At 38.5% G+C, this 27928-nt stretch overlaps 1 protein-coding gene across 3 annotated transcripts in view; it reads left to right on the forward strand.

Annotated features, from left to right (window-relative positions):
* eda (ectodysplasin A) overlaps nt 1–27928 on the forward strand; it is a 60730-nt gene that overhangs the window by 11399 nt on the left and 21403 nt on the right. For all 3 annotated transcript variants that reach the window (XM_072676671.1, XM_072676672.1, XM_072676673.1), the window contains exon 2: nt 24789–24849. In XM_072676671.1, coding sequence (XP_072532772.1) covers nt 24789–24849 — 61 coding nt within the window. The remainder of the gene's footprint in view (nt 1–24788; nt 24850–27928) is intronic.

Below are 27928 nucleotides of genomic sequence, written 5' to 3' on the forward strand. Positions count from 1 at the left end.
AAATGCACACAGATTAGACCTCAAATTGTGTGTGTCTGAGAGAGAAAGAGAAATCAGCCCTGATTATATTTCCATCAGTAACCTTTGATGAGTGAGTGGCGTCTCTAATGGAGAAATATGTTGGAACCTGTCGAGCAATGTCAGCTAGAGTCTTAACACTAACATCAAGACTCAAGACATACAAACACACCTTAGCTAGTGTAAGGCAACCCTGTTTGGAATCAGTTTGGAATGGAAAGTTCATATAGAGCAGTTTTTTGGTTTGGTTTTTTTTTTTGTCTGGATTTGGACGGTGACGTTGAGAAACACAGATTCTTCTTTGCATTTGTTACCAAAGAGTGAACCCAAATACTAAATGGGAAGCGTGTGTGTTTGTGTAAACGTAAACCAACCGTAGAAGCCCTGGAACTCATCACACTTGTAAAGTCTAATGCAGCAAATCCACAAACTGCTCCTACCAGGACAAAGCGACGGATTCCCACACACTTAAAGACAAAACCACTGTTCCAGTTCATCTCTATTCATACACTTCCTTCCTCTTTATTTTAGGTTTGAAACATGCAGAAGGAAATGTCTGCCACTGACTGTAGTGTACTGTAAATTGATGTGTTTGCCCACTGTGTAGATTCACCTAAAGGTTTCACTAGATTTCAGAAAGGGTTCGTATTTACTCCGTATTTAGAGATTTGCTCAGGTACTAACTTAAAATAGTGTTTTGTCTTCATTCATTTTTTTGAGAAATAGAGGCATTAAAACTTCGACATGGCTTAATTTGAATTACTATGTGCAAACAATATACCACTATACTTTAGGTTCTGTGAATTTTTTAGCTAAATTGTGCTCTTTCCTCTGGCATTTCTGATTATTACTTATTACTTACTTATCATCCTTTGAAACTGTTAATTTACTTTAGTCTAGAGATACAGAGGACCACCTTTTCTCCAATCCAGTAAAAATATTTTTAACAACATAGGCCTCTCCATAGTCTGCCTTGCTTGTTTAAATGCATTTTAAACCCAAAAATAATCCAAACCCAAGCCAAGTATTTTTTAGCAACATTCAAATGTCTACTGCAAGAATTATGGCAACTATTATTTTATAAAGTCTCTACAAAATTTAAAGCATTTATTACATTAAGCAAATCGGAGATGGTCATGAGGCCATCCGCAACTTTACTTGGACTGAGGTCCTGAGTGGCATGTAAAAAAGTGATGTTCATTGGCAGGAGACTATAGAAATAACTACACAGCAGGTCTCTGTATTACAGAAACAGTACATATTTCTACAATGATGTAACAAGGTTATTTACATCAAGGCATGGTTCAGATGAATGAATCTTTTGTGAGTAACCAGGCTTTGCTTTGTGTGCCTTCATTTACTGGCCAAAGCACCTGTGAAACCCACATTCCCAATCTCATCTCCCTAACTGAAACACCTTGTTCCAATTAGCAATTGGAGAAGTCATGAACACAGAGATTCACTTACTTTTTTCAGCCTGCACTCTGGATGTTTATTCAATGTACTCAGCGAAAGTCGTGAACAGTAGAACTGTATGTGTGCTATTGCTTTAGTCATGTCTGTCAATGTTAAGATTTGAAGGGACATTTATCACAATCACTGTCCACATACCCCTACATTTTAGACCGTACTACACACAGTGAACCCTTATATCACCCCCAGAAAGCCCCTTGCTTTTCAAAAAACCCTTCTTTACCCAGCGATGGATTGGGTAACTAGTTCCTACAGTAAGTGACTACAATTAGGAATTAGACGCCTGGTTAAAAGCGAAATGCTGTGAACATCTCTGGATTATAGAAATGAAAACACAGTGCGGCTCATTTACTGCATCTGGTGGGATCGGGCTTTCTTCTTCCATAGGCTGGTGCCGTTTGATTGAAGATTTTCTTGGTGGATGTTACAGCTAGTGTTCTACATACTGTCACCTTCCTTCCTGAGAAAATGAGCAAATGCCAACGTTACCACAATCCTTGTTTAGAAAGGTTACGAATATGGGAAATTTACAGGAAAATGTTTATACAGGAGGACAGTGGAAGAGAGGGGGTAAAATACAGGAGAACAGTGGAAGGCTTCACAAGTATAAGTTTAGTTAGACTTAGATAACAATCAGACCAACTCCATTTGATTAGTAATCAGTGCAGGAGTTCCAAAGGGTTTGTGTACATACATTTTTCATGTGTAAAGTAAAAAATATGAGTTGTTGTGAATTGTTTTATTCCAATACATCGTTAATGACATATTTATTGACAGAAATATTGGCATTTAAAGACGTACATTTACAAAAGATTTGAGCCCCAGTTCTCCTCTGCTTTAAAACTCTACAGGAACATTTGCTTTCTTGTTCCAAACATGAATAGTTTTGGGAAGAGAACAAACCCTCCTAAAATACTGAAGGAGGTCAGAATATTCCACTGAAGATCAAACGCTGGGCGGGGGCAGTCGGAGTGTGTTTAGTGTTTGCTTGTGACGTTTGCGTTGTGGCTGATTGATGCTGGTTTACTGAATTTGTCTTATTTGCCTGGAATGAGTGCAGTATGCCGTCAGATATCTCCGGAAATTAAAAGTGAATTTCAGTAACTGTAGAAAGTTCCATATGGATGGCACATGTCACAAGATATTGTTTTTTTATTATTATTAATAAATGCTAGCGAGGCATCAGAAGCGCTGATATTAAAGGAACGCTTGAGGGACTGTGTGTGTGCGAAGGGTGAGTGTGTGAAGACTGATATTAATGGAACGTTTGAGTGATGGAAGGTTTATGTGCATGCATGTGTGTTTGTTTGCGTGTAGACTGATAAAGGAAAGTCTGAGTAGTGATGCAGAATGTGTGTGTGTGTGTGTGTGTGTGTGCGATGGAGCTCATTACTGACGGATGGATTTGATTGGACACATCACTCTCACTTAACAAACTCATTCACCTTCATCCCTCCATCCCTTGCAGTCGTTCGCTCGCTCTCTTCATCACTGTCTGATGGATGGTCGTGTTGGTTTAAGAGTGTGTCACTCAGGCTGGAGAACAGATGTGAAGGCTCTCTCTCTCTCTCCCTCTCTCTGTCTCTCTCCGTCTCTCTCTCTCTCTGTGTTTGATGTGGTTTGTGGTTTGTTCTAAATTGGACTTGTGTAAAGACACACTGCTCTCAGCACCGGGCAACAAACCGGGAACAAAGTGAGGGAGAGGAAAAAAAGGAGAAAGAAAAACAGAGAGAAAAGAGTGAGGGAGCAGGTGGAGGAGAGAAGCTGCCAAATTACAGACAGGTGCGGAACAGCCTGCGACACTGGCTTCACATCTATCCTCGGTCTAAAGAATGACAACGGGATAAACTCTCCTTCACTTTCTTTACTTTTAGGTGTTGTATTTGTAGAATATGAATGTTATAATGTAAATGTTGAATGTTGAATGAAAATGTAGAAACAGTTACAACACAAATGTAATGAATAAATAGGTCAGAAGTACCTGAATAAAAATAATAATAATTATAATAATACAAATAATACTTTACAAAACTTAAAATGGTTTATAAGTTTTTGGCACTTTTATAATGTCATTTTTCATTCATGTAAAAAAGGGGGATGCAAAAATAAACTGCTTCATACTGTAACGTTTTAAGAAATGTAAATGAATAAAATATATAGTATGTTTGATAATAATAATAATAAAAATAATAAAAACACATTTAAAGGACTTAAATATGAAACATAAATATCTCTGGCCTTGTGGGAGTCTGTGGCGAGCATCACAATAACTAAAGGCAGATTCCAATAAAATTTTGTAGATTAAAAAAAGTTATTAATCTACATTAAATATATGGCTTATGTATAATAATGTAAAAAAAATGTTTTAAACAACAGCTGGAATGAGTTTAGGATATGCTGTTTTTATTCACATTAACCCCCTGGGCATTCCTAAAGCATTTATTTTAAAATTGTATTTTAAAAAACTTGTCAAATTGGTGGGCAGTGGTGGCTCAGCCCTTGAGCAAGGCCCTTTGCCTTCTCTGCTCCCCGGGAGCTGGAGTTGGCTGCCCACCGCTCTGGGTGTGTGTGTACTCAGATGGGTTAAGTGCGTAGGACACATTTCGCTGTACATACAGTGCCAAATACGTGCACCTTTACCTTTACTCTAGCTTTCCTGTAGCTAATATTGTGGCCTCATGCTAACTTTAGCTATTGCACGTTTTTTTATGATGAACATAGTAGATACTTTGCCAATAATATTCAGTTGCAACCCCACAGATGAACCTCACTTAATGCCATGTGGTCAACAGAAGGGTCGCTGACTGACATTCGTTCATTCTTTATTGTAATCTAACGAGGTGAAACTTGATTTGCAGCCACATGACAAAACACTAAAGTCAAGTTTTTTCCACCTTTTACTGCAATGGCAAACCAAATACCAACGTTTGCAGACGTTCTGGCTTATTGGCATTACTGAGTTATGTTATCTAGGTAGCTGTCGGAGCGTTCTCCTTTTAAAAGTGACCCCTCCTTTTGTTTTTGAACCTCACTCAAAATCATTCACGTCAAAGAACTGTAGCAGTGTTAGGCAATAACCTTGCTAGCTTGCTTTGGTGTCCGCCAGTCATCTAGCTTGTTGAAGGTCCTCAGTTAACATCAGTATAAGCTGGCTAGCTACACTCATTTCCAAAGAATTCACCTGTTAAAGAGCCTTTTGTTTGTTTTCTTAATCTTCAACTTAGATTGGTTAAAAATGTATAAATGTAAATGTAGCGTTTCCTAGGTAAGCTGCAGTGGTAATTTTCCTAGCCATTAGTGATTTCTGTTAGCTAGCTGACTTAATTGTCAGAGCTTCCTCCTTTGAATCGTCATCCCTCGTTGACACCCCTTTGTTTTATTCAGGTCAGGAAAAGTACATTTTTGGTTGTTTTATCTGATTTTTACATCTATACAAGAAACGTTCAGGAACATTTAATGACACTAAACACCTGATTGAAGTGACTGAGCTCGATCTGGAAAGATGGGGTCGTTGTTGACGCATCAGGCTTGGTTTATTCAGGAATCTATAATTTCTTATATCTATAAAAAAAAAAGTAGAGTAAAGGTTCACTCAATCTCATCTTCGGTGGGTTTTAGGGCAGGCTTAATCGGCGGCCATTGAGCGTGCATGTGTTTTGTTTTTAAAACATATTGACTTCATGAAAAATTTTTAATACTCTTTCACTTTAAGAACTTTATGGCAGGTTTAGTCCTCCCTGCACCTTCAAAAGAGCGAGAGAACGGAGTAATGAAGCCATTAAAACCTGGCATTAAAACATCACCAGAAAGAGCAGCTATCCTTGAACACATTCCAGCAGTGTGTGTGTGTACGTGTTCCTTTACGAACGGCCCAGATGGTGTGTGTTTCAGGTTTGTTCTTTAAAGCCAGATTGAGGAATGCCACGATGGTGTGAAATTGCTGGGAACTAAGGCAGCCAAAACTTTGTGTGTGTGTTTTAAGGTACTTTGGAAACATCTCATAAGCCCAGATCTTTAAATAGGCATGCATTATTGGTATGTGTGTGTGTGTGTGTGTGTGTGTGTGTGTGTGTGTGTGTGTCTGCATCACTGAGTAGTATCCTAATGTAAATGTCTCTCACTCTCCAATTATTCATCCATCCTTTTTCCACCACCCTTAATTTCTCTCTTATATCTCAGTTTCATCTTGTGCTGACCTTCTCTGTCAGGCTTAATCTTTTCACCTATCCAGTCCCAGATGGAGCTCCGTTTAAGTCCTTTGGGATGTGTTGGAGAGTTGAAACTCCACTGAAACTCCTGTTGAATAGTTGGAGTAATAAAACACCACTAAAGCCCTTTGGGAGTTGAAGTGAACCTTTGAACTGAGTTGCTTGATTAAGTTTTATCAAACTCCTTTGGGTTGAGTTAATCGATGAAGCCCCATTTAACTAATTTGGGCTGAGTTGATTGATGGAGCCCCATTGTACTCCTTTGGGAATGAGTTGAAATAACAGAGCTCCATTACATTTCTTTGGGCTAAGTTGATTAATGGAGCCCCACTGGATCCCCATTGGATCAGTTGGGGTGATGGAACTTCAGTGCATTTTCTTGAACTGAGTTAACTAATGGAGCCCCATTGAACTCATTTGGGATGAGTTAGTTAATGGGACTCCTTAAACTTCCTTTGGGAGGAGTTGATCAACAGAACCCCATTGAACTCCTTTGGGATGAGCTGAATTGATGGAGGTCCACTGAACCCCTTTGGGATGAGTTGATTAATAGAGCTCTGTTAAATTCCTTTGGGATGAGTTGATTAATAGAGCTCTGTTAAATTCCTTTGGGATGAGTTGATTAATAGAGCTCTGTTAAATTCCTTTGGGATGAGTTGATTAATAGAGCTTTGTTAAATTACTTTGGGATGAGTTGTTCGATGGAGCCCCATTGAACTCCTTTGAGATGAGTTGTTCGATGGAGCCCCATTGAACTCCTTTGGGATGAGTTGAAGTGAGGAACATTCTCCAAACACCAGTGAAATACAGCTGTTCTTTTGGGGGGAAATTAGGGATCATCCAGTGTGTGTTTGTGTGCTGAAGTAGCTCTGGAGCGTACTGTGTGTAATTCAGTGTGTATTTTGTCGGCTGAACTGGGCTTTACTCCGATCATGTTCGACACAATCGTGGCTCGTGAAGGCCGATGTGGGGGTCATGTATGGATCAGAATGGTTACATTACACCCTAATCCACTTAAGTTGTGTGGATGTGTGTGTGTGACACTGGATGTTAAAATAATATTTTCTGAATATTAATTTCCCCAGTTTAGAACCACATGCCTGGTGACTCATTATACAAGAATGAGAGAGAGAGAGGGAGGAAAGGCGAAGGAGAGAGAAAGTTGGAAAAGGTAATGGCTTGGGGCTGATTATATGCTAAGAGATGTCAGGAGAGAGAGAGAGAGAGAGAGAGAGAGAGAGAGAATGGAACAAGCAAAAAAAATAAACAGAGCGGAAAGGAGGAAGAAGGAATAAGAAAGAGAAAAGGGCAGAGAGCAATAGACAGAGAGAGGAAAGGAGAAAGAGGGAGTAAAAAGGAGATATACAGAAGAGGAGAGGAAAGAAACAAAAGAGGAATGAGACACAAAAAGAGAGAAAAAAAATTAGTGAGAGATACAAAGAGAAAGGAAAAGAGAGAGAGATGAAGAAAATAGGAAAGGGGGAAAAGTGGAAAGAAGAAGAAGCGAGAGAGAGAGAGATAGAAGAGAAAAGGGGAAAAGAGGAAAGGAGGACACAGAGACATACAGAGAGATAGAGAGATTTAGAGAAAGAAATAGAGATAGAGAGGGAGAGAGGAAAGCCCAGTACATTGTGTCTCAAAACCATTTGCTTAATGTGCCAAGACTTTTGTTTGAAGTCGTCTCAGTTTGCATACTATGCACGCACACATGTCTACACACACACACACACACACACACACAGTTATGGAATCCCTGAAAACATCTTGGAAGGGTCTGCGTTCCCTCACTCGCATGTTTCCATCCAAAGTTTGGAATAAATATTTGTGTGTTAATGTGTGTGTGTGTGTGTGTGTGTGTATGTGAGTTAGGGAAGGCCAAAGCCGCAGACTTTGTTAGCAATGACTGTGTGTTTTCTTGTTTTGGGGGCATTTGTAAAGTGATGGTTTAGACAGAGCTGTTTTGGACGGAGGGATGATTTCACAGGCCCAAATGAAGGAGTCATATTAAAGTGATACGTAGGCAAAAAAAGTTATTTGACTAATCTGTAGTGCTGTAGTAGAAACCAGAACAGGGTGGGCTTCTTGTTCTGTTAATAATTGTGTCATTTATCATACAGTATCCTTGGAGTTATTCTGTGTCCACTATGAATTATTTTATGTCTACTATGAATTATTCAGTACCTAATATAAATTATTCAGTATGTGCTATGATTTTTTTCAGTAACTACCATTAATTATTCAGTATCCGCTATGAATTATTCAGTACCTAATATGAATTTTTCGGTACCTCTGTATTTTTTAGTAACTACGATGAATTATTCAGTACCTATTGTGAATTATTCAGTATCCACAATTAATTATTTAGAATTCACTATGCGTTGTTGAGTGGAGTTGTAGGTTAAATGATTATTTATTATCATCTGACTAATATAAACTTCTGTTGTTGTAGTAAGTTGTGGACAGATCTTCTTTTCCAGTTGAAGTTGTGCTTACCTGACTAGTCAGTGCTTTATGAAAAGCTAGCATGAGTTAAAATGCCTTAGGGCAAACTCTTATTGTTTCATGCATGTTATTTTAATATCATTTTTGCATGCTGAACTGATCAAGGACTTCATTTCTCTTCTCTGAGGACTGCTGTGAAACTGCTGATATCACAGAGTGATATCTCAAACTCGAATGCTGGAGGAATTGGGGTTTCAGGTAGATTTCCGCTCCAGTTCTGAGTTTTGGCTGAGAGATCACTCACACTGTGACCAAACAGTGCTATTTAGTATGGCGGAGAAAAAAAAGTGACCTAGAGTTGACCCCTAAGGGCTCCCTGCCAAGGCTGAATGAAAGAAGGAAGCTGGTGGAGAAGAAGGAGGGGGGAGAAAGGAGAGAAGAGAGTAGAGGAGGGGAGCATTGTGGATGTTAGTAGAAGTGGAAGAGGGGTAAAGATACAGATATAAGAACAAAGCTTTAGTGAACAAATAATCAAATAAAACCATTAGAAATGTTTATTTGGTGAAAAACAGAAACAAAAAAAACTAAAAATAAAAATAATAATTAAAACATGTCAACAAAAAGAGAATACTCCAGATTTTTGGTGTAATAGCAGAACATGGCTTGACCCTTTCAGTGCTTCATCCTGGGAAGCCTCAGTAAAGCAGCACACACAGATTCTTTAAGGCATTCTGTAGAGATCAGTTAAGGACTGTAGCTTGAGTTAACCCAACAGGGTTGATGTATTAACTCTGTTTGATAGGCAACATGTTTTAAATGAAAAAGAGATTGTCTTAAAATGATTTAACAAATAACATTTCTTTAGAACAAGTGGATCCCTTTGTTCCTTAAGAAGTGGCCACTGGCTTATTTGCGGCCCTGGCTTTTGTGTGCTAAACTGCAGACAAAATCCACCTATGAATAATGAGTGGGTCGAATCACTTACTAATTTGTGAACAAGTTCACAGAGTACTTAGTGTAGTACAAAGAGTTACAAAAGTTTTGGCAAACTCCTCAGTTCAGATGAGTTATAGAACCTGTAGAATTGAGATGCAGAACCTGTAGAGTTGAGTTAAAGATCTGTAGTGTTGAGTTAAAGAACTCGTGTTGAGATACAGAACCTGTAGAGTTGAGTTAAAGATCTGTAGTGTTGAGTTTAAGAACTCGTGTTGACATACAGAACCTGTAGAGTTGAGTTAAAGATCTGTAGTGTTGAGTTAAAGAACGCGTGTTGAGATACAGAACTGTAGTGTTGAGTTAAAGAACTGTAGTGTTGAGATACAGAACTGTAGAGTTGAGTTAAAGATCTGTAGTGTTGAGTTAAAAAACTCGTGTTGAGACACAGAACCTGTAGTGTTGAGTTAAAGAACTGTAGTGTTGAGTTAAAAAACTTGTGTTGAGATACAGAACCTGTAGAGTTGAGTTAAAGATCTGTAGTGTTGAGTTAAAAACCTTGTGTTGAGATACAGAACCTGTAGAGTTGAGTTAAAGATCTGTAGTGTTGAGATACAGTGCCTGTAGTGTTGAGTTAAAGAACTTGTGTTGAGATACAGAACCTGTAGAGTTGAGTTAAAGATCTGTAGTGTTGAGTTAAAGAACGCGTGTTGAGATACAGAACTGTAGTGTTGAGTTAAAGAACTGTAGTGTTGAGATACAGAACTGTAGAGTTGAGTTAAAGATCTGTAGTGTTGAGTTAAAAAACTCGTGTTGAGACACAGAACCTGTAGTGTTGAGTTAAAGAACTGTAGTGTTGAGTTAAAAAACTTGTGTTGAGATACAGAACCTGTAGAGTTGAGTTAAAGATCTGTAGTGTTGAGTTAAAAACCTTGTGTTGAGATACAGAACCTGTAGAGTTGAGTTAAAGATCTGTAGTGTTGAGATACAGTGCCTGTAGTGTTGAGTTAAAGAACTTGTGTTGAGATACAGAACCTGTAGAGTTGAGTTAAAGATCTGTAGTGTTGAGATAAAAAACTTGTGTTGAGATACAGAACCTGTAGAGTTGAGTTAAAGATCTGTAGTGTTGAGATACAGTGCCCGTAGTGTTGAGTTAAAGAACTTGTGTTGAGATACAGAACCTGTAGAGTTGAGTTAAAGATCTGTAGTGTTGAGTTAAAAAACTTGTGTTGAGATACAGAACCTGTAAAGTTGATTTAAAGATCTGTAGTGTTGAGATACAGTGCCTGTAGTGTTGAGTTAAAGAACTCGTGTTGAGATACAGAACCTGTAGAGTTGAGTTAAAGATCTGTAGTGTTGAGATACAGTGCCTGTAGTGTTGAGTTAAAGAACTAGTGTTGAGATACAGAACTTGTAGTGTTGAGTTAAAGAACTGTAGTGTTGAGTTAAAGAACTGTAGTGTTGAGATACAGAACTGTAGAGTTGAGTTAAAGAACTGTAGTGTTGAGTTACAGAACCTGTAGAAATGAGTTAAAGATCTGTAGTGTTGAGTTAAAGAACTGTAGTGTTGAGATACAGAACTGTAGTGTTGAGTTAAAAACTGTAGTGTTGAGATACAGAACTGTAGAGTTGAGTTAAAGAACTATAGTGTTGAGATACAGAACCTGTAGTGTTGAGTTAAAAAACTGTAGTGTTGAGTTAAAGAACTGTAGTGTTGAGATACAGAACTGTAGTGTTGAGTTAAAGAACTGTAGTGTTGAGATACAGAACTGTAGAGTTGAGATACAGAACTGTAGAGTTGAGTTAAAAAAAACTGTAGTGTTGAGATACAGAACTGTAGTGTTGAGTTAAAGAACTGTAGTGTTGAGATACAGAACTGTAGAGTTGAGTTAAAGATCTGTAGTGTTGAGTTAAAAAACTCGTGTTGAGACACAGAACCTGTAGTGTTGAGTTAAAGAACTGTAGTGTTGAGTTAAAAAACTTGTGTTGAGATACAGAACCTGTAGAGTTGAGTTAAAGATCTGTAGTGTTGAGTTAAAAACCTTGTGTTGAGATACAGAACCTGTAGAGTTGAGTTAAAGATATGTAGTGTTGAGATACAGTGCCTGTAGTGTTGAGTTAAAGAACTTGTGTTGAGATACAGAACCTGTAGAGTTGAGTTAAAGATCTGTAGTGTTGAGATAAAAAACTTGTGTTGAGATACAGAACCTGTAGAGTTGAGTTAAAGATCTGTAGTGTTGAGATACAGTGCCTGTAGTGTTGAGTTAAAGAACTTGTGTTGAGATACAGAACCTGTAGAGTTGAGTTAAAGATCTGTAGTGTTGAGTTAAAAAACTTGTGTTGAGATACAGAACCTGTAAAGTTGATTTAAAGATCTGTAGTGTTGAGATACAGTGCCTGTAGTGTTGAGTTAAAGAACTCGTGTTGAGATACAGAACCTGTAGAGTTGAGTTAAAGAACTGTAGTGTTGAGTTAAAAAAACTCGTGTTGAGATACAGAACCTGTAGAGTTGAGTTAAAGATCTGTAGTGTTGAGATACAGTGCCTGTAGTGTTGAGTTAAAGAACTAGTGTTGAGATACAGAACTTGTAGTGTTGAGTTAAAGAACTGTAGTGTTGAGTTAAAGAACTGTAGTGTTGAGATACAGAACTGTAGAGTTGAGTTAAAGAACTGTAGTGTTGAGATACAGAACTGTAGAGTTGAGTTAAAGAACTGTAGTGTTGAGTTACAGAACCTGTAGAAATGAGTTAAAGATCTGTAGTGTTGAGTTAAAGAACTGTAGTGTTGAGATACAGAACTGTAGTGTTGAGTTAAAAACTGTAGTGTTGAGATACAGAACTGTAGAGTTGAGTTAAAGAACTATAGTGTTGAGATACAGAACCTGTAGTGTTGAGTTAAAAAACTGTAGTGTTGAGTTAAAGAACTGTAGTGTTGAGATACAGAACTGTAGTGTTGAGTTAAAGAACTGTAGTGTTGAGATACAGAACTGTAGTGTTGAGTTACAGAACTGTAGTGTTGAGATACAGAACTGTAGTGTTGAGATACAGAACTGTAGAGTTGAGTTAAAAAACTGTAGTGTTGAGATACAGAACTGTAGTGTTGAGTTAAAGAACTGTAGTGTTGAGTTACAGAACCTGTAGAGTTGAGTTAAAGATCTGTAGTGTTGAGTTAAAGAACTGTAGTGTTGAGATACAGAACTGTAGAGTTGAGTTAAAGAACTATAGTGTTGAGATACAGAACTTTAGTGTTACGATACAGAACCTGTAGAGTTGAGTTAAAGAACTGTAGTGTTGAGATACAGAACTGTAGTGTTGAGTTAAAGAACTGTAGTGTTAAGATACAGAACTGTAGTGTTGAGATACAGAACTGTAGTGTTGAGTTAAAGAACTGTAGTGTTTAGATACAGAACTGTAGAGTTGAGATACAGAACTGTAGAGTTGAGTTAAAGAACTGTAGTGTTGAGATACAGAACTGTAGTGTTGAGATACAGAACTGTAGTGTTGAGTTAAAGAACTGTAGTGTTGAGATACAGAACTGTAGTGTTGAGATACAGAACTGTAGTGTTGAGTTAAAGAACTGTAGTGTTGAGATACAGAACTGTAGAGTTGAGATACAGAACTGAAGTGTTGAGATACAGAACTGTAGTGTTGAGTTAAAGAACTGTAGTGTTGAGTTAAAGAACTGTAGTGTTGAGATACAGAACTGTAGAGTTGAGATACAGAACTGTAGTGCATGTAAGTTTGAGAACTTGTAGAGTTGAGTTGTAGAAATGTAGAATTGAATTAAAGAACAAGAGAAAACAAACAGAACAATAGAAAGCGTTATTTATGTTATTCGTTAGTTAGCAGTAATACAGGTGAATGATTTGAGGGAGCTTGCCTCACTCCACTGTTTGTCCCCTGTTTGTCTGGTTGCGAGATGTCAGATGTCAGATTAAAGTTTTCCATTAAAGAATATTCAACAGAGTCGATTAAAGTCACAGTAGAACTGAAGCTTCCTGTCCGAGGCCAGTCAGAGTTCACCAGTCGTAGCATCTTCAGTGTGTGTGGGTATGTGTGTCTGGTCCAGTGTCGAGCCCCAGATGTGCTCCAGCTGTGTCGATGAGAGACCGCAAGCCCAGCTGTCCATGTGTATGTGTGTGTGTGTGTGTGTGTATGGCACTGGCCGCTGGCTGGTGAAACCCACTGCTTATGAGGTGAGAACATGAGGAAACTACTGTCAAACAAGGCCTGGAACCACCGTGTGTGTGTGTGTGTGTGTGTGTGTGTGTGTGTGTGTGTGTGTGTGTGTGTGTGTGGACGCAGTATGTTCTGTACAGCAGGACATTCAGTGAATGTTGTCAGTTACTTGTTGTCAGTACTGAAGCAACAAGGCTAATGTAGCTAACAACCTAAAGAAGCTTATATCCCACCAATTAACATCGACGCAATGAGGCACTTTGTTAATGCTAACTTTTTCACTTTGTTATTGCTAGCTAATGTTTTCATTTTGTTAATGCTAATTTATTTACTTTGTTAATGCTAACTTATTCACTTTGTTAATGCTAACTTATTAAACTTTGTTAATGCTAACATTTTCACTTTGTTAATGCTAACATTTTCACTTTGTTAATGCTAACATTTTCACTTTGTTGAGGCTAACTTATTCACTTTGTTGAGGCTAACTTATTCACTTTGTTAATGCTAACTTATTCACTTTGTTAATGCTAACTTATTCACTTTGTTAATGCTAACTTTTTTACTTTGTTAATGCTAACTTATTCACTTTGTTAATGCTAACTTTTTTACTTTGTTAATGCTAACATTTTCACTTTGTTGAGGCTAACTTATTCACTTTGTTAATGTTAACATTTTTACTTTGTTAATGCTAACTTATTCTCTTTGTTAATGCTAACTTATTCACTTTGTTAATGCTAACTTATTCACTTTGTTAATGCTAACATTTTCACTTTGTTGAGGCTAACTTATTCTCTTTGTTAATGCTAACTTATTCTCTTTGTTAATGCTAACTTATTCACTTTGTTAATGCTAACTTTTTTACTTTGTTAATGCTAACTTATTCACTTTGTTAATGCTAACATTTTTACTTTGTTAATGCTAACCTATTCACTTTGTTAATGTTAACATTTTTACTTTGTTAATGCTAACATTTTCACTTTGTTGAGGCTAACTTATTCTCTTTGTTAATGCTAACTTATTCACTTTGTTAATGCTAACTTATTCACTTTGTTAATGCTAACTTATTCACTTTGTTAATGCTAACATTTTCACTTTGTTGAGGCTAACTTATTCTCTTTGTTAATGCTAACTTATTCTCTTTGTTAATGCTAACTTATTCACTTTGTTAATGCTAACTTATTCACTTTGTTAATGCTAACATTTTCACTTTGTTGAGGCTAACATTCTCTTTGTTAATGCTAACATTTTCACTTTGTTGAGGCTAACTTATTCACGTTGTTGAGGCTATCTTTTTCACTTTGTTATTGCTAGCTAATGTTTTCATTTTGTTAATGCTAACTTATTCACTTTGTTAATGCTAACTTATTCACTTTGTTAATGCTAACTTATTTACTTTGTTAATGCTAACTTTTTTACTTTGTTAATGCTAACTTATTCACTTTGTTAATGCTAACTTATTCACTTTGTTAATGCTAACTTTTTTACTTTGTTAATGCTAACTTATTCACTTTGTTAATGCTAACTTATTCACTTTGTTAATGTTAACATTTTTACTTTGTTAATGCTAACTTATTCACTTTGTTAATGTTAACATTTTTACTTTGTTAATGCTAACATTTTCACTTTGTTGAGGCTAACTTATTCACTTTGTTAATGCTAACTTATTCTCTTTGTTAATGCTAACATTTTCACTTTGTTGAGGCTAACATTTTCACTTTGTTGAGGCTAACATTTTCACTTTGTTAATGCTAACTTATTTACTTTGTTGATGCTAACTTTTTCACATTGTACATGCTAACTTATTCGCTGTGTTAATGCTAAAAGTCTCTTTACCATTATATCTTCAACATTTTACCCAATTTCGAAAATAATGTCAAATTGAATTATTTAGATAAACATTTCAGATGATGTACTTCACTGTAAATGATAGTAAGGGGGAGTAAACGGGGTTATATTTGGAGTCATGTACCCACTGCAAAGTGTTTAGGTAGTAATTAAATTGTTTGTGTGTGATTAAGAGTCAGCTGTGTATGTGTGTGTGTGTGTGTGTGTGTGTGTGTGTGTGTGTGTGTGTATGTGTGTGCGTTGACTTTTGCCCTTTGCCAGTGAACATTTGATTTCTGGTGGGTTTTTGGCGTTAGCTAACGCGCACAGAGCGCTAATCAGATTGAAGCAGTAACAGGATCTGTCTGCAGAGAGATGAGATCATCAGCTCTCAAACAGATTGTCTCCCGCATCGCTTTTTAAAGGCCAAAAAGCCAAAAGAGCAGATACAACATGTTCAGAACCTCTGCTCTCCTTTCCAGCGCTCATGTGCTTCACTGTTATTGGTCAAACCACGTATGACAGTAACTGAAGTACTGCTTCTTGACAACGTCAGTTTTAAAAGTACTGAACAAATAAAAAGAAATTGAATGGAATTGAATGCGTCCCGCTTGGTCCCATTTCCAGAAGGAAACATTGGACTCGGATGTGAAACAAACTCAAGATTTTTATCCTAGAACGGCTGTTTCTCGTTTGTGGTGTGCCGTGTCTGGCTGATAGTGCGGCCTGGAAATGGAAGCCGGCCAGAAACAAATTGTTCTGAGAACTGAACTGAGATTTGTGATTCAGTACTGAAAACCTCCTTATAGGGTTTCCTAGAACAACGACGCTGTGACGGATTTAGAACTCCTCATCTGGTTCAGACTGATTCATATGGTTAGTGATTTAGAACCTATGGTAATGATCCTGGGTAATGACCCTCTTCAGAGTTCCTGATTCAGGCTATTTTACATATGAAATTCTATCTGTGTCTGTCTGTCTATTTGCCTGTTTGTCTATCTGTCTGTCTATCTATCTATACAGCTTTCTATCTGTCTGTCTACATGCACTATATGGACAAAAGTACTGGGACACCTGCTCGTTCAGTGTTTCTTCTGAAATCAAGGGTATTAACAAGAGTCTATCCTGCTGTTGTTGGAGTAACTGTCTCTACTGTCCAGGAAAGGCTTTCTACTAGATTGTGGAGCATTGTTCTGAGGATTTGATTGCATTCAACTTTAGTGAGGTCAAGATGTTGGATGATCACCACCCCACCTCATGTTCAACTCCCCAACTCATCCCAAACGTATTGGATGGGGCACTAACCACCATTCCAGAGAACACAATTATCTAATTTTATCTTTAATTTGATCTATCTGTCTGTCTATATGTCTGTCTTTCTATCATCTTTCTCTTTGTCTGTGTATCCATCTGCAAAAGAAATTACCAGACTACCTTAAACACTGTCCTTTGAGTCAGTAAACTCTACGTTAGCCTTTCTGCTATTGGTTGGTGTGGTGCAACAGATACTGAACTACCACACCATTTGAGATACTAGGGTTTGATTCCCTCGTCTGGGTGACTTTGCTGCACTACACTAATAAGAACCCTTGGGCAAGACTCTGAACACTACATTGGCCCTCCTCTGTAATATGAGTGACCTTGTAAGTTGTTCTGGATAAGAGCGTCTGCTAAATGCCATAAATGTAAATGTTAAAAAGGGTAGAAAGACTAATATTACAAGTTTGCATTCCTTTATTAGCATTGTGACATTACTTTTGTCTACACTGCAGAATTAGATGTATCGCATGATTGAAATGATGACTATTTTGTCTATTAAGTGTTTTTGGAGTCACTAGTATAGCGAAAGTATGCCAGCTAGCTTTGTAGCCTTACCTTATCGAGATAGTACCATCCTCAGTGCTTTAACTTAGTGTTAAGTGAGAAGTGATTTTCATTTTTGATTAAGAAAAGATATTGTTTCCTAAATTAGAAAACAGTTCTCTAATAGAAGCAAAACAAGACTACCTTGAAATCAGATCATGGGTCTTAAAGACTAAAGACTTAAGACTATTTTTTTGCTGTAGCTACTTGATTATCAGAGATTCTAAAGCTGCAAATCAGTTCTCTGGCTCTTGTTCCAGTGATCTTTCCTCTGGTTTGAAGTGGAATATCTGAGCCCCTCTATGATTACAGCTGAGCAGATCTTTCCAGTGAGGCCCTCAGTGTGTATGCGTATGCATCTGGTTGTGGGCGTGGTTGTGTGTGTGAGGATCTGGCTGTGATTAAATAGAGGAATGGTGTCTGGTGTGTTTGGCAAGGTTATAGAGGTGTATCAGCTCTGTTTACTCTAGTAACCTGACCCACAGGACAGACAGACACACAGACAGATGGACAGATGGCTAAAAAGATAGGGAGACAGACAGAGAGACAAGCACATAGATGCCTACAGCTGTGATCAGAAGTTTACATGCACTCATTATGGACAATAATTCATTTCAGTGAATTGATCTGCTCTGAATTGATCTGCTCAGAGGCAGAACAAACGACAACACACATCTTTAAAAGAACAAAACAACGAGATCAAGAAGGGGTTTCTAAAATAACAGGTCTGCTGACACAGACCCAACTTTTAGGCACAGTCCACATACTTTTGATAGGGTTGAGGTCAGGACCTTGTGAATGCCATTCCAAAAGCTTATGGTTAATCTGCTTTATCAACTGTGCAACCAGCTCTGATGTTATGCTGAAGAGTTCTGAGGACAAGGAACCAGAAGTAAAAAAGACCCAGAGCATGATGCTACCACCACCATGTTTAACAGTTGGATATTAATGTTATCCAGACCTTTATGATTTTTTTATTAACATTCATTATGTAGTTTCATTATGGATAACATAGCTTCATTCTGGATAACAGCTTCATTCTGGATAACAGAGCTTCATTCTGGATAACAGCTTTATTCTGGGTAGTAGAGCTTCAATCTGGATAACAGCTTTATTCTGGGTGGTAGAGCTTCATTCTGGATAACAGCTTTATTCTGGGTGGTAGAGCTTCAATCTGGATAACAGCTTTATTCTGGGTGGTAGATCTTAAATCTGGATAACAGAGCTTCAATCTGGATAACAGAGCTTTATTCTGGATAACAGAGCTTTATTTTGAGTGGCAGAGCTTCATTAGGAATAACATAGCTTTATGTTTGGTGGTAGAGCATCATTTTGGATAACAGAGCTTTATTTTGAGTGGCAGAGCTTGTTTAGGAATAACATAGCTTTATGTTTGGTGGTAGAGCATCATTCTGGATAACAGAGCTTTATTCTGGATAACAGAGCTTTATTCTGGAAAATGGGGTTTTATTCTGGATAACGGGGCTTTATTCTGAATAACGGGGCTTTATTCTGGATAACGGGGTTTTATTCTGGATAACGGGGTTTTATTCTGGATGGTAAGGCTTAATTGACATTGTTAAAACTTCATCCTGGTTATAAAGTTCATTACAACAGTTGTTTCATGTTTTACAGCTTCATAGTAATGATTTCTAAGCTGTGTTTTAGAATCATTGAAAACATTGAATCCAGAGTTTTGACCAGTGTGTATTTTCTGTTCCAGCTCAGGCAGCAAATCTTGTGAAACATTTGTTTTTTTCGTTTTGAGCTTGTGTCTGTGTGTGTGTTTCTCCAGAGTATCCTATCTCTCACTGTCACTCCTGTTGTTTCATTCGGTTTCATTGGCCCTGGAGGACTGCGGTCACTCACGGCAACAAACCTTTCTGGGCCAATCAGCTGTCAACGTGGCCGCTGTGTGGTGCACTGTGGTTGGTCGGTTTGTCAAACTGTCAAACAGAGTAATCAAAGCTGACAGTATTTACTGGGCCTTCTGGAACGGTTTCCATTTATCACCCGCCGGTCAGAGAGGCCTGGCTTTCTGACCTCCTCTGTTTGAATTAGAGTAATGGATGTCAAACTTTGGGCTGGATGTTTTTCTGAACTGTTTTAATGAGGTCTATTAGCGGGGCCACAGGGCAAGTGGCTGACCTTTGATCTTCAGGGGGTCAGACGCTTAATGATTCTTGAGTGTTGACACACTCAGTCTTGCGCGATCTTCCACCAGTAGAGTAATATAACATTTTCCCAGCAGAAATGTTTTTGCCATCAATCGAAAACACCCCAAATTATAGAATATGTTCTTCAATATCTGACAATAGATGATGACACTTTAAAAAAAAGCAAGTTGCTAAATTAAAAACTAGTCATTTTCTCATGCGTGTGCAACATATTACCCTAGGCAAACCTATAAGGTAAACAGGAAATCACATCATTAAGACCCTTTTTGACCACATGGCCTAAAGAAAAGAGCAAATATTAGTACTTAAAATAAGCAGTTATCCAGAGTTGCACTGGAGCAGTATTTATGGTCATCAGGATAAATCATGTGATCTATGGTCAGTCCATGGTCAGTGCTTACACACTTATACACTTATAGCACTATAAAAAGGTTCTTTATTGACCCGTCTTAACTAACTGTGTTAGTCTAACCTGTGTTAGGTCCCGCTTACTATCATCTACCATTCAGTGTCTTTAATTAACCTTGTGGTTTGTGTTTGCATCCTGCCTCTGCCTTCTGTTTTTGACCATATCAAATTATAAGATCTCAATATTTTGCTTGAGAATCCCCGATACCAAACATATATATATCAGCCCAGCGGGTACATATTGTGGGATAACTGGCCTTTGTTGGACCACTGGTGGCAAAGCTGGCGTCCCATTGGCGGCTGCCACTAGCTGTGCACTGGCTTTTTGCTTGCCGTGTTCCGGGTGGTCCGCAAGCGGTTAAGCTTTTTTTGTCGCTCCGTTTCAACACATACAGTTTACTTTACTTTTCTTTCATGTCTTTTGCCCTTATTCACTCAGCAATCCTTTATTCACTTGTTTCATATTTATATTTTTCCTTTCTAAACTGATTGACATACGTAATGTAACAAAGTCGCTTATATTCAGTAATGCACAAAACATTCTGATTTAGAGTCGCGACTAAGCTTGAAACCGACACAGTAAATATGCTGAAACAATACACATACAATACGCTACAGTAAACAACCGGCTTGCTTGAATCTGAACCATTAAAACCTACATGCTAGTTGGGATCTGGGGTTTACTGCAATGTGAAAGTTTCCCGCTGAAATGATCTGTCAGGAATTCACATCAAATCCACATAATATTTAGTTGGATTTAACATGAATGTTGAAAATTTGTATTTCAACACATGCTTACACACACAAACACGACATACCAACAAAGGCAGCTCTCCTCACTGTGTGTGTGTGTTGGGTGTGTGTTAAGTGTAAAAATCTGGAAAGGTCACTTGTTCCACATTACCTCAATCTATAAGCAGTAGCAACATTGTTTAAACACACACACACACACTTGAAGTATGGTTTTGGCAAGTGTTTGTACGTTTGGATGAGTTTGTACGTCACGTTAACTGACACACTATGGATCGAGTCCAATTTGTTGTCCAATCTTTGTGTGTGTGTGTGTTACACTGATTAGAAAACTCATTTTTCTCTCAGTACAATAACACTTCGGCAGCTCTATCCTAAAGAAGAATCGAGAACATGTCCAAATAAATGAGCGGCTACTGTTAGTATGGACCACACACACACACACATACGTACACACATACACACACAAAGAGCTCCTGAAACTAATTAGTATAATTGAATTTTTGTAAATGAGTGGTTCCTGTTGTAAATTTGCACTCTGGACATATTAATAACAGTGTGTGTGTGTGTGTGTGTGTGTGAATGTCTTTATGGAAATATGGAAAATATGCATGTATCTGATGCTGTTGTGCTTGTACACATAATATCTTATAACACAACACTATTGTGTGGTTGTGAGCTGTGTGCAGTTATAAGCTGTGTGTGGTTGTGAGCTGTGTGCAGTTATGAGCTGTGTGTGGTTGTGAGCTGTGTGCAGTTATAAGCTGTGTGAGGTTGTGAGCTGTGTGCAGTTATGAGCTGTGTGTGGTTGTGAGCTGTGTGCAGTTATGAGCTGTGTGTGGTTGTGAGCTGTGTGCAGTTATAAGCTGTGTGAGGTTGTGAGCTGTGTGCAGTTATGAGCTGTGTGTGGTTGTGAGCTGTGTGTGGTTGTGAGCTGTAGTGCAGTTATAAGCTGTGTATAGTTATAAGCTGTGTGTGGTTGTGAGCTGTGTGCACTTATAAGCTGTGTGTGGTTGTGAGCTGTGTGCAGTTATGAGCTGTGTGTGGTTGTGAGCTGTGTGCAGTTATGAGCTGTGTGTGGTTGTGAGCTGTGTGCAGTTATGAGCTGTGTGTGGTTGTGAGCTGTGTGTGGTTGTGAGCTGTGTGTAGTTATAAGCTGTGTGTGGTTGTGAGCTTTGTGTAGTTATAAACTGTGTGTGGTTGTGAGCTGTAGTGCAGTTATAAGCTGTGTGTAGTTATAAGCTGTGTGTGGTTGTGAGCTGTAGTGCAGTTATAAGCTGTGTGTAGTTATAAGCTGTGTGTGGTTGTGAGCTGTAGTGCAGTTCTAAGCTGTGTGTAGTTAAAAGCTGTGTGTGGTTGTGAGCTGTGTGCAGTTAGAAGCTGTGTGTGGTTGTGAGCTGTATGTAGTTATAAGCTGTGTGTGGTTGTGAGCTGTGTGTAGTTATAAGCTGTGTGTGGTTGTGAGCTGTAGTGCAGAGTGACTCACATGGTTTAATATAAACAGTGGCTGAACTTAGACCTCATTACAGCATCACTGACATCAGTATTAAACACCCCATCTATGGTTATACATGCACCACATTATAATGATTAGAGAGAGAGAGAGAGAGTGTGTGTGTGTGTGTGTGTGTGTGTGTGTGTGTCTGCGCAGTAAGTTATTTTTTTTTTTAACTAATTTGTCACTTATGTCACTGACCATGCTGTGGGTGGTCTAGGACAAAAGAAGAATGCAACCTCTCTCAGGGTTACCGTGAGGGGCAGACACACACACACACACACACACACACACAATGGAAAGAACTGAACTTCCAGGAGAAACTTCAAGAATTCCCAAAATGCGAAGTGTTGGACATTAATATCAATTACACTACATGTCCAAATGTTTGTGGACGTCTCTTCTAATGAATGCATTCAGCTACTTTAAGTTGCACTCATTGCTGACACAGATGTGCAAATACACACACACAGCTTGTCAGCTCCCTGTAGTTAAACATGAATGATATGCCTAATGTCAGGTGTGGCTAGAGGGGTATAAAGCCCTCAAGCATTGAGCTGTGGAGCAGTAGAACTGTGCTCTTTGGAATGATGATGCTCCATCCATTACTTTTGGGGATGAGTTGGGGAGTAAAGTGGGGTGATAACACATCCAGTATCCTGACCTCACTAACGCTCTTATGCAATCAAATTCTCACAGCAATCTAGCAGAAAGCCTTCCCTGGATAGTAGAGGCAGTTACTCCAACAAAAGCAGAATAAATTATTTTTTAATACCATTGATTTCAAAAGAAACAATGAATGAGAAGGTGTCCCAATACTTTTGTCCATATAGGGTATATTAGAATTTATCCATGGTATTCTCTGCATAATTCAGCAGCAAGACCCGTGGGAAAACCAACGAGATGAGAACGAGAGGAAGAACCACTAAGAAAACTGAAACACATTAAAGAAATTTGTCCTGATTCTGATGCTGATTCCAATGCCTATTCTGATTCACATTTTGATGCTGATCTTGTGCTAGTCTAATTCTGATGCTGATTCCAACTTTGAGGCTGATCCTGGTTCTAATTCCATTTCTGATACGTATTATTATAAGTATATAATATATAATGTAATTCTGATTCTGGTTCAGATATATCTTTATCTCTCCACAGCAGTGTAAATCAGATGATCAGGCTTTTAGATGCTGAACCTGTTTTGCATGACCACAAATGTCAGAACAGAACAGATCATGATCTGATGTTCACAGACATGTAAAACAGATCACAGTCAGATGTTCACAGACATCTAGAACAAATTGTGATCAGACATTTACAGACATCTAAAACAGATTGTGATCAGACGTTTACAAACATCTAAAACAGATCAGTCAGATGTTCACAGATGTCTAAAACAGATTGTCATCTGACATTCCCAGACTTCTAGAACAGATTGTGATCAGACATTCCCAGATGTCTAAAACAGATTGTGATCAGACATCCCCAGATGTCTAAAACAGATCATAGTCAGATGTTTACAGACATCTAGAACTGATTGTGATCAGACATTTACAGATGTCTAAAACAGATCACAGTCAGATGTTCACAGACATCTAGAACAGATTGTGATCAGACATTTACAGACGTCTAAAACAGATTGTGATCAGACATTCCCAGACGTCTAAAACATCACAGTCAGATGTTCACAGACATCTAAAACAGATTGTGATTAGACATTCACAGATGTCTAAAACAGATTGTATTTAGACATTAACAGACACTCTGAACTAATTGTGAAAAGTTGTTTCCAGATTTCTAAAACTGATTGTGATCAGATGTTTACACGTCTATCCCATATTACATTCAGATGTCTAGAACAGATTGCGATCAGACATTCCCAGACGTCTGAAACAGATTGCGATCAGACATTCCCAGACGTCTGAGAACAGATTGCGATCAGACATTCCCAGACGTCTGAGAACAGATTGTGATCAGATGTTCTGAAATAGATCACGATCTGTTTCAGACATCTGTGAACATCTGACTGTGATCTGTTTTAGACATTTGTAAAAGATATTCCCAGACGTCTAAAACAGATCACAGTCGGATGTTCACAGATTTCTAAAACAGATCGTGTTCAGACATTCACTGAGGTCTGAAACAGATCGGATGTTTATACGTGTAGGTCTCTCTGATGTTGTATGTTTCCTCTGTCATATAAATTTGCGTTTTGTGAGAAATTATTGCCTCTTCTTTATAGACATGAGAGGTAACAACTGATGTAACTAGGAATGACAGTGGGAGGAGTTTGCATAATTTAGAGTTTTGAGAAAAAGACATTCATAGCTAGTTACTCTGCAGTTACCACACACAGAGAGACACACACAATCAGACACACACACACACAATCAGACATATTCAGCACATTTAGTGAGTGTGTATAGGAACACAATCACTCCAAAGGAATGTTTTTTGGCTGTTAATCAGCGGTGTTTCTCTACACACACACACGTTTACATTGAAGTTTCAGGTTGCGTTGGAGTGTGTGTCTGGTTTTGCTGATTGTTTTGCTGTATATGTTCTATCAACATCTGCATTTAGAGCCAGAAACCACAAAATTGCAGGAAAACACACACACACACACACACACTTCTAACGCCAGACAAACACATGGCCTGATTTGTCTGATTTGACCCTTTAGACTTCGGCCTCCTTAAAGTGATAGTTTGTCACTTAACTCAAATTACCCCAAATGTAGTCAATCAGTGTGCTGTCAATCATCTTGTTAAGCTTTACACTGGAGGCTTATGTAGCTGTAAATGAAAGTAATGGAAGTAACGTGGTTGTCTTAATGTTAAGTATCCCAAGTTCCAATAGTATACCAAGTTGTAGCTATGGCATTACTAGATGGTTGCTATAGTATCTCAAACTAGTTTCTGAGGTTTCCGTGCTAAACACAGTAGCAGTCTGAACTGTGTGTGTACTTCAGTGCTTTCTTTTACCTTTAGTCCTTAACCCTAGTCTGACTTTCTGCCCCACAGAGCAGAGCAGAGAGATGGAGAGAGACAGAGGAGAGAGTCATGCTACGCTCCAAACGTTCAGGTAAACACTAAGTGTGTGTGCGTGTGTGTGTGTGTGTGTGTCTGTTTGTGTTTGTTTTGTATTACTTGTTAGCTATATGAGTCTCAAAGCTTCAGTGCTAATTGGTGGAGTATTAGCTTACATTACTTGTTAGCTACATTAGCCTTGTAGCTCAATTGATAATAGATGGAGTAGGAACTTACACTGCTACATTGGGTTCGATACCCGGGCCCGGCAAGCTATCAATATTGGGCCCTTGAGCAAGGCCCTTTCACCCTCCTTGCTCTCCTGGCGCCGTAGCAATGGCTGCCCACCACTCCGGGCATGTGTGCTCACTGTCCATTGTGTTTGTGTGACTGGTGTGTATGTGTGTGTTCACTGCACGGATGGGATAAATGCGGAAGCCAAATTCCATCTGTCACAAAAATGTCACAAATGGTCAATGTGGTTGTCTTTGTCTTTAACCTTGTAGCGCCAGTGCAGTACTATTTTACTATTTGATTTGTAGCTATAAAATTTGCATGGGCGAAAAAGAGCGCCGAACTGGAAGTGATTTTTAATCCATTGTGAAAAATTGCTCTAAAATATCATTTTAAATTTGAATGTTTAAATGCAAACAGTAGATGGTGCAGCTTTCCTGATTTAAAGGGTCCCCGGTGGTTTCTGGGGTGTTGCTTGGTGGTTGCTGTGGTGTCCCACGTGAGCTTTGCTATTGTGCTAGTATCAAGATGCACAAACAAAGAAGAATAAAATGAATCCAGTTAAAAATTGAGGTGGGGGGGTCTGCAGACAGTTTGTGAAGCCCTGGCTCAGGTGGCCTCTGACACAAAAATGGACAAAAGCATGGACAGAATTCCTGCTTTAACAGTAGTGCTGCTGTTTTTAGCTAAGCGACATACTTTTGTCCATTTTTATTCTAGATATTGTTGTGTGAGTCGTGTGATGTGGTTTGGTAAGATTGTGCCTGGTGTGTGTGTGTGTGTGTGTTGTGTGGTTGCTGTTGCTAGTTTTGCTTTCATGTGGTGTTCAGTACAGAAAAAGACACACCGCACCCATTTATCAGATACAGATATGAACAAAACCGACTTTCTCCCTGTGTATCTTATGTTACTGACTCCACATTCCTGAGCTGTGATTGGCTGCTGGCCCTGGTCTGTAGAAAGATTTGATTGGCAGGTGGTTTTGGCCTTTGTGCTGATTGGCTCACACAGAGAAATCTACAGTTTCAGCACCACACCTGGGTGTGCAATGTGCCAAAGCAAACAAAGATGAAATGCAAAGGATACACACACACACACCTACACACTCATACTATCACACGCACTGATTTGAAGCAGGCAGTAAGTTGACCACAGTAAGTAGATTCTTGAACAGAAGTTTCAATAGTTCAGGTTTCAGTTACTGGGAAATACTTTCAAAGGTGAATCTGCTGTTGGGATATCAGTGAGATCACTCTCACACACATGGATGCCGACTTAGAGGAGCAACATTTTTTTTTAACTTATGTGCTAATCTAATGGTAGACGACTGATTTGGGTTAGGGACATTGATTAGAGCAGGAATTATTTATTTTGTTTGGCATTACGTTGCCTTTTGTAAGGTATTTAGTCAAGGTCATTAGTATTTGGACATATTTATTAGACAAAATGTAGACTTTGAGCTTTAATTTAAGAGGTTTAACAAATATATTACATCAACTGTGTTGGAATTAGATGTTGATACATCTTTCAGAGGCCTAAAATCGAAGTGCCTAAACTAACAATTATAACTAGAAGTGTTATTTTTCAATTCGGATGCAAACATGAAAAAAATGCAAAGCGGGTTTAGTTAAACCCCATTTTGTGCCAGGCAACTTTAGTTACCTAAACCTAATCCTGACCTTTATTTGAACCCCGGTTACCTACACCTAAAGTTAACCTCAGTATCTGGAAACTGATCTTTCTCCACCTTTAGTTTTTCCTTTTTTTGTGAAGACCACCTGTTTGGAATTGAGATCCAGAAAAAATGTCCTCACTTGCACTCTTTGCTCGTGTTGTCCTATTCCTCACATTTGGTCCTCACAGAGATAGTAGTACAAGATCACACACCGCAAAAATTCAAAACAGGAAATATGTAAACAGTGTAAATGAACATCTAATCTAATCTAATGGTGCATCAAAGCACACTTCAGGCTCAGCTGGTATGTGTGTGTGTGTGTGAGAGAGAGTGTGTTTGTGTGTGTCTGCCTGTATGTAATTGAATTAGAACCACAAAAATCAGATAATAACTAAAATTTAGGATCAGTATTAGACTGAGATTTATACTAATGTTCAAAACAAAGATCAGAGCAAAAAGCCTCCGAATCACAACAGCCAGTCAGATTTAGACTCGGAACATGATCAGATTCAGGATCAGACTCAGGGTCAGACTCAAACTCTTAAATAGACCAAACTTAGATCTGGGATGAGAATTAAGATCAGGATCAGAATCAGACTCTAAATACTCTTTTAAGTGTGTGTGTGTGTGTGTGTGTGTGTGTGTGTGTGTGTGTGTGTGTGTGTTTGCGTGCATGGATACTGGAATGCCAGTGGCAGTTGGCACAGTGAACACTGAGGCTGCCAAAGACATTTTTGCCATGCCAAACACACACACACACACACACACACACACACACTCACACACACATCCTGCACAAACACTATCAGTACCAACAAGCAAATCTGTCCTGAATTGCCTTGTACACACACACACACACACACACACACACACACCAGACATACTTTATAGAATGTGATTAGCATTGAAAGATGAAAGTGTTATCTCAGTGCAGCGCTTGTGTGTGTGTGTGTGTGAGAGAGAGAGAGCTTTCTTATCTCACTGTATGAGTATATCAGGTAGCATAGGAAGTGTCTCTGATAAATGAATGAAATGCATCTCTCTCTGAACCACACAAGAGTGAGTGAGCATGAGTGAGAGAGAACTGTATGAATCCAGGGAGAAAGGAAATACTGAAGCATTTGGCCTAAACAGACACTGACTGTTCTGTTATCTTTTTATTTTTTCAGATATTAAGTGTAGGTTCTATTTACAGTTGATAATTACTGGTGTCCATCACTTTTTT

Source organism: Salminus brasiliensis, chromosome 1 (assembly GCF_030463535.1).
Source record: "Salminus brasiliensis chromosome 1, fSalBra1.hap2, whole genome shotgun sequence".
Classification (NCBI taxonomy): domain Eukaryota; kingdom Metazoa; phylum Chordata; class Actinopteri; order Characiformes; family Bryconidae; genus Salminus; species Salminus brasiliensis.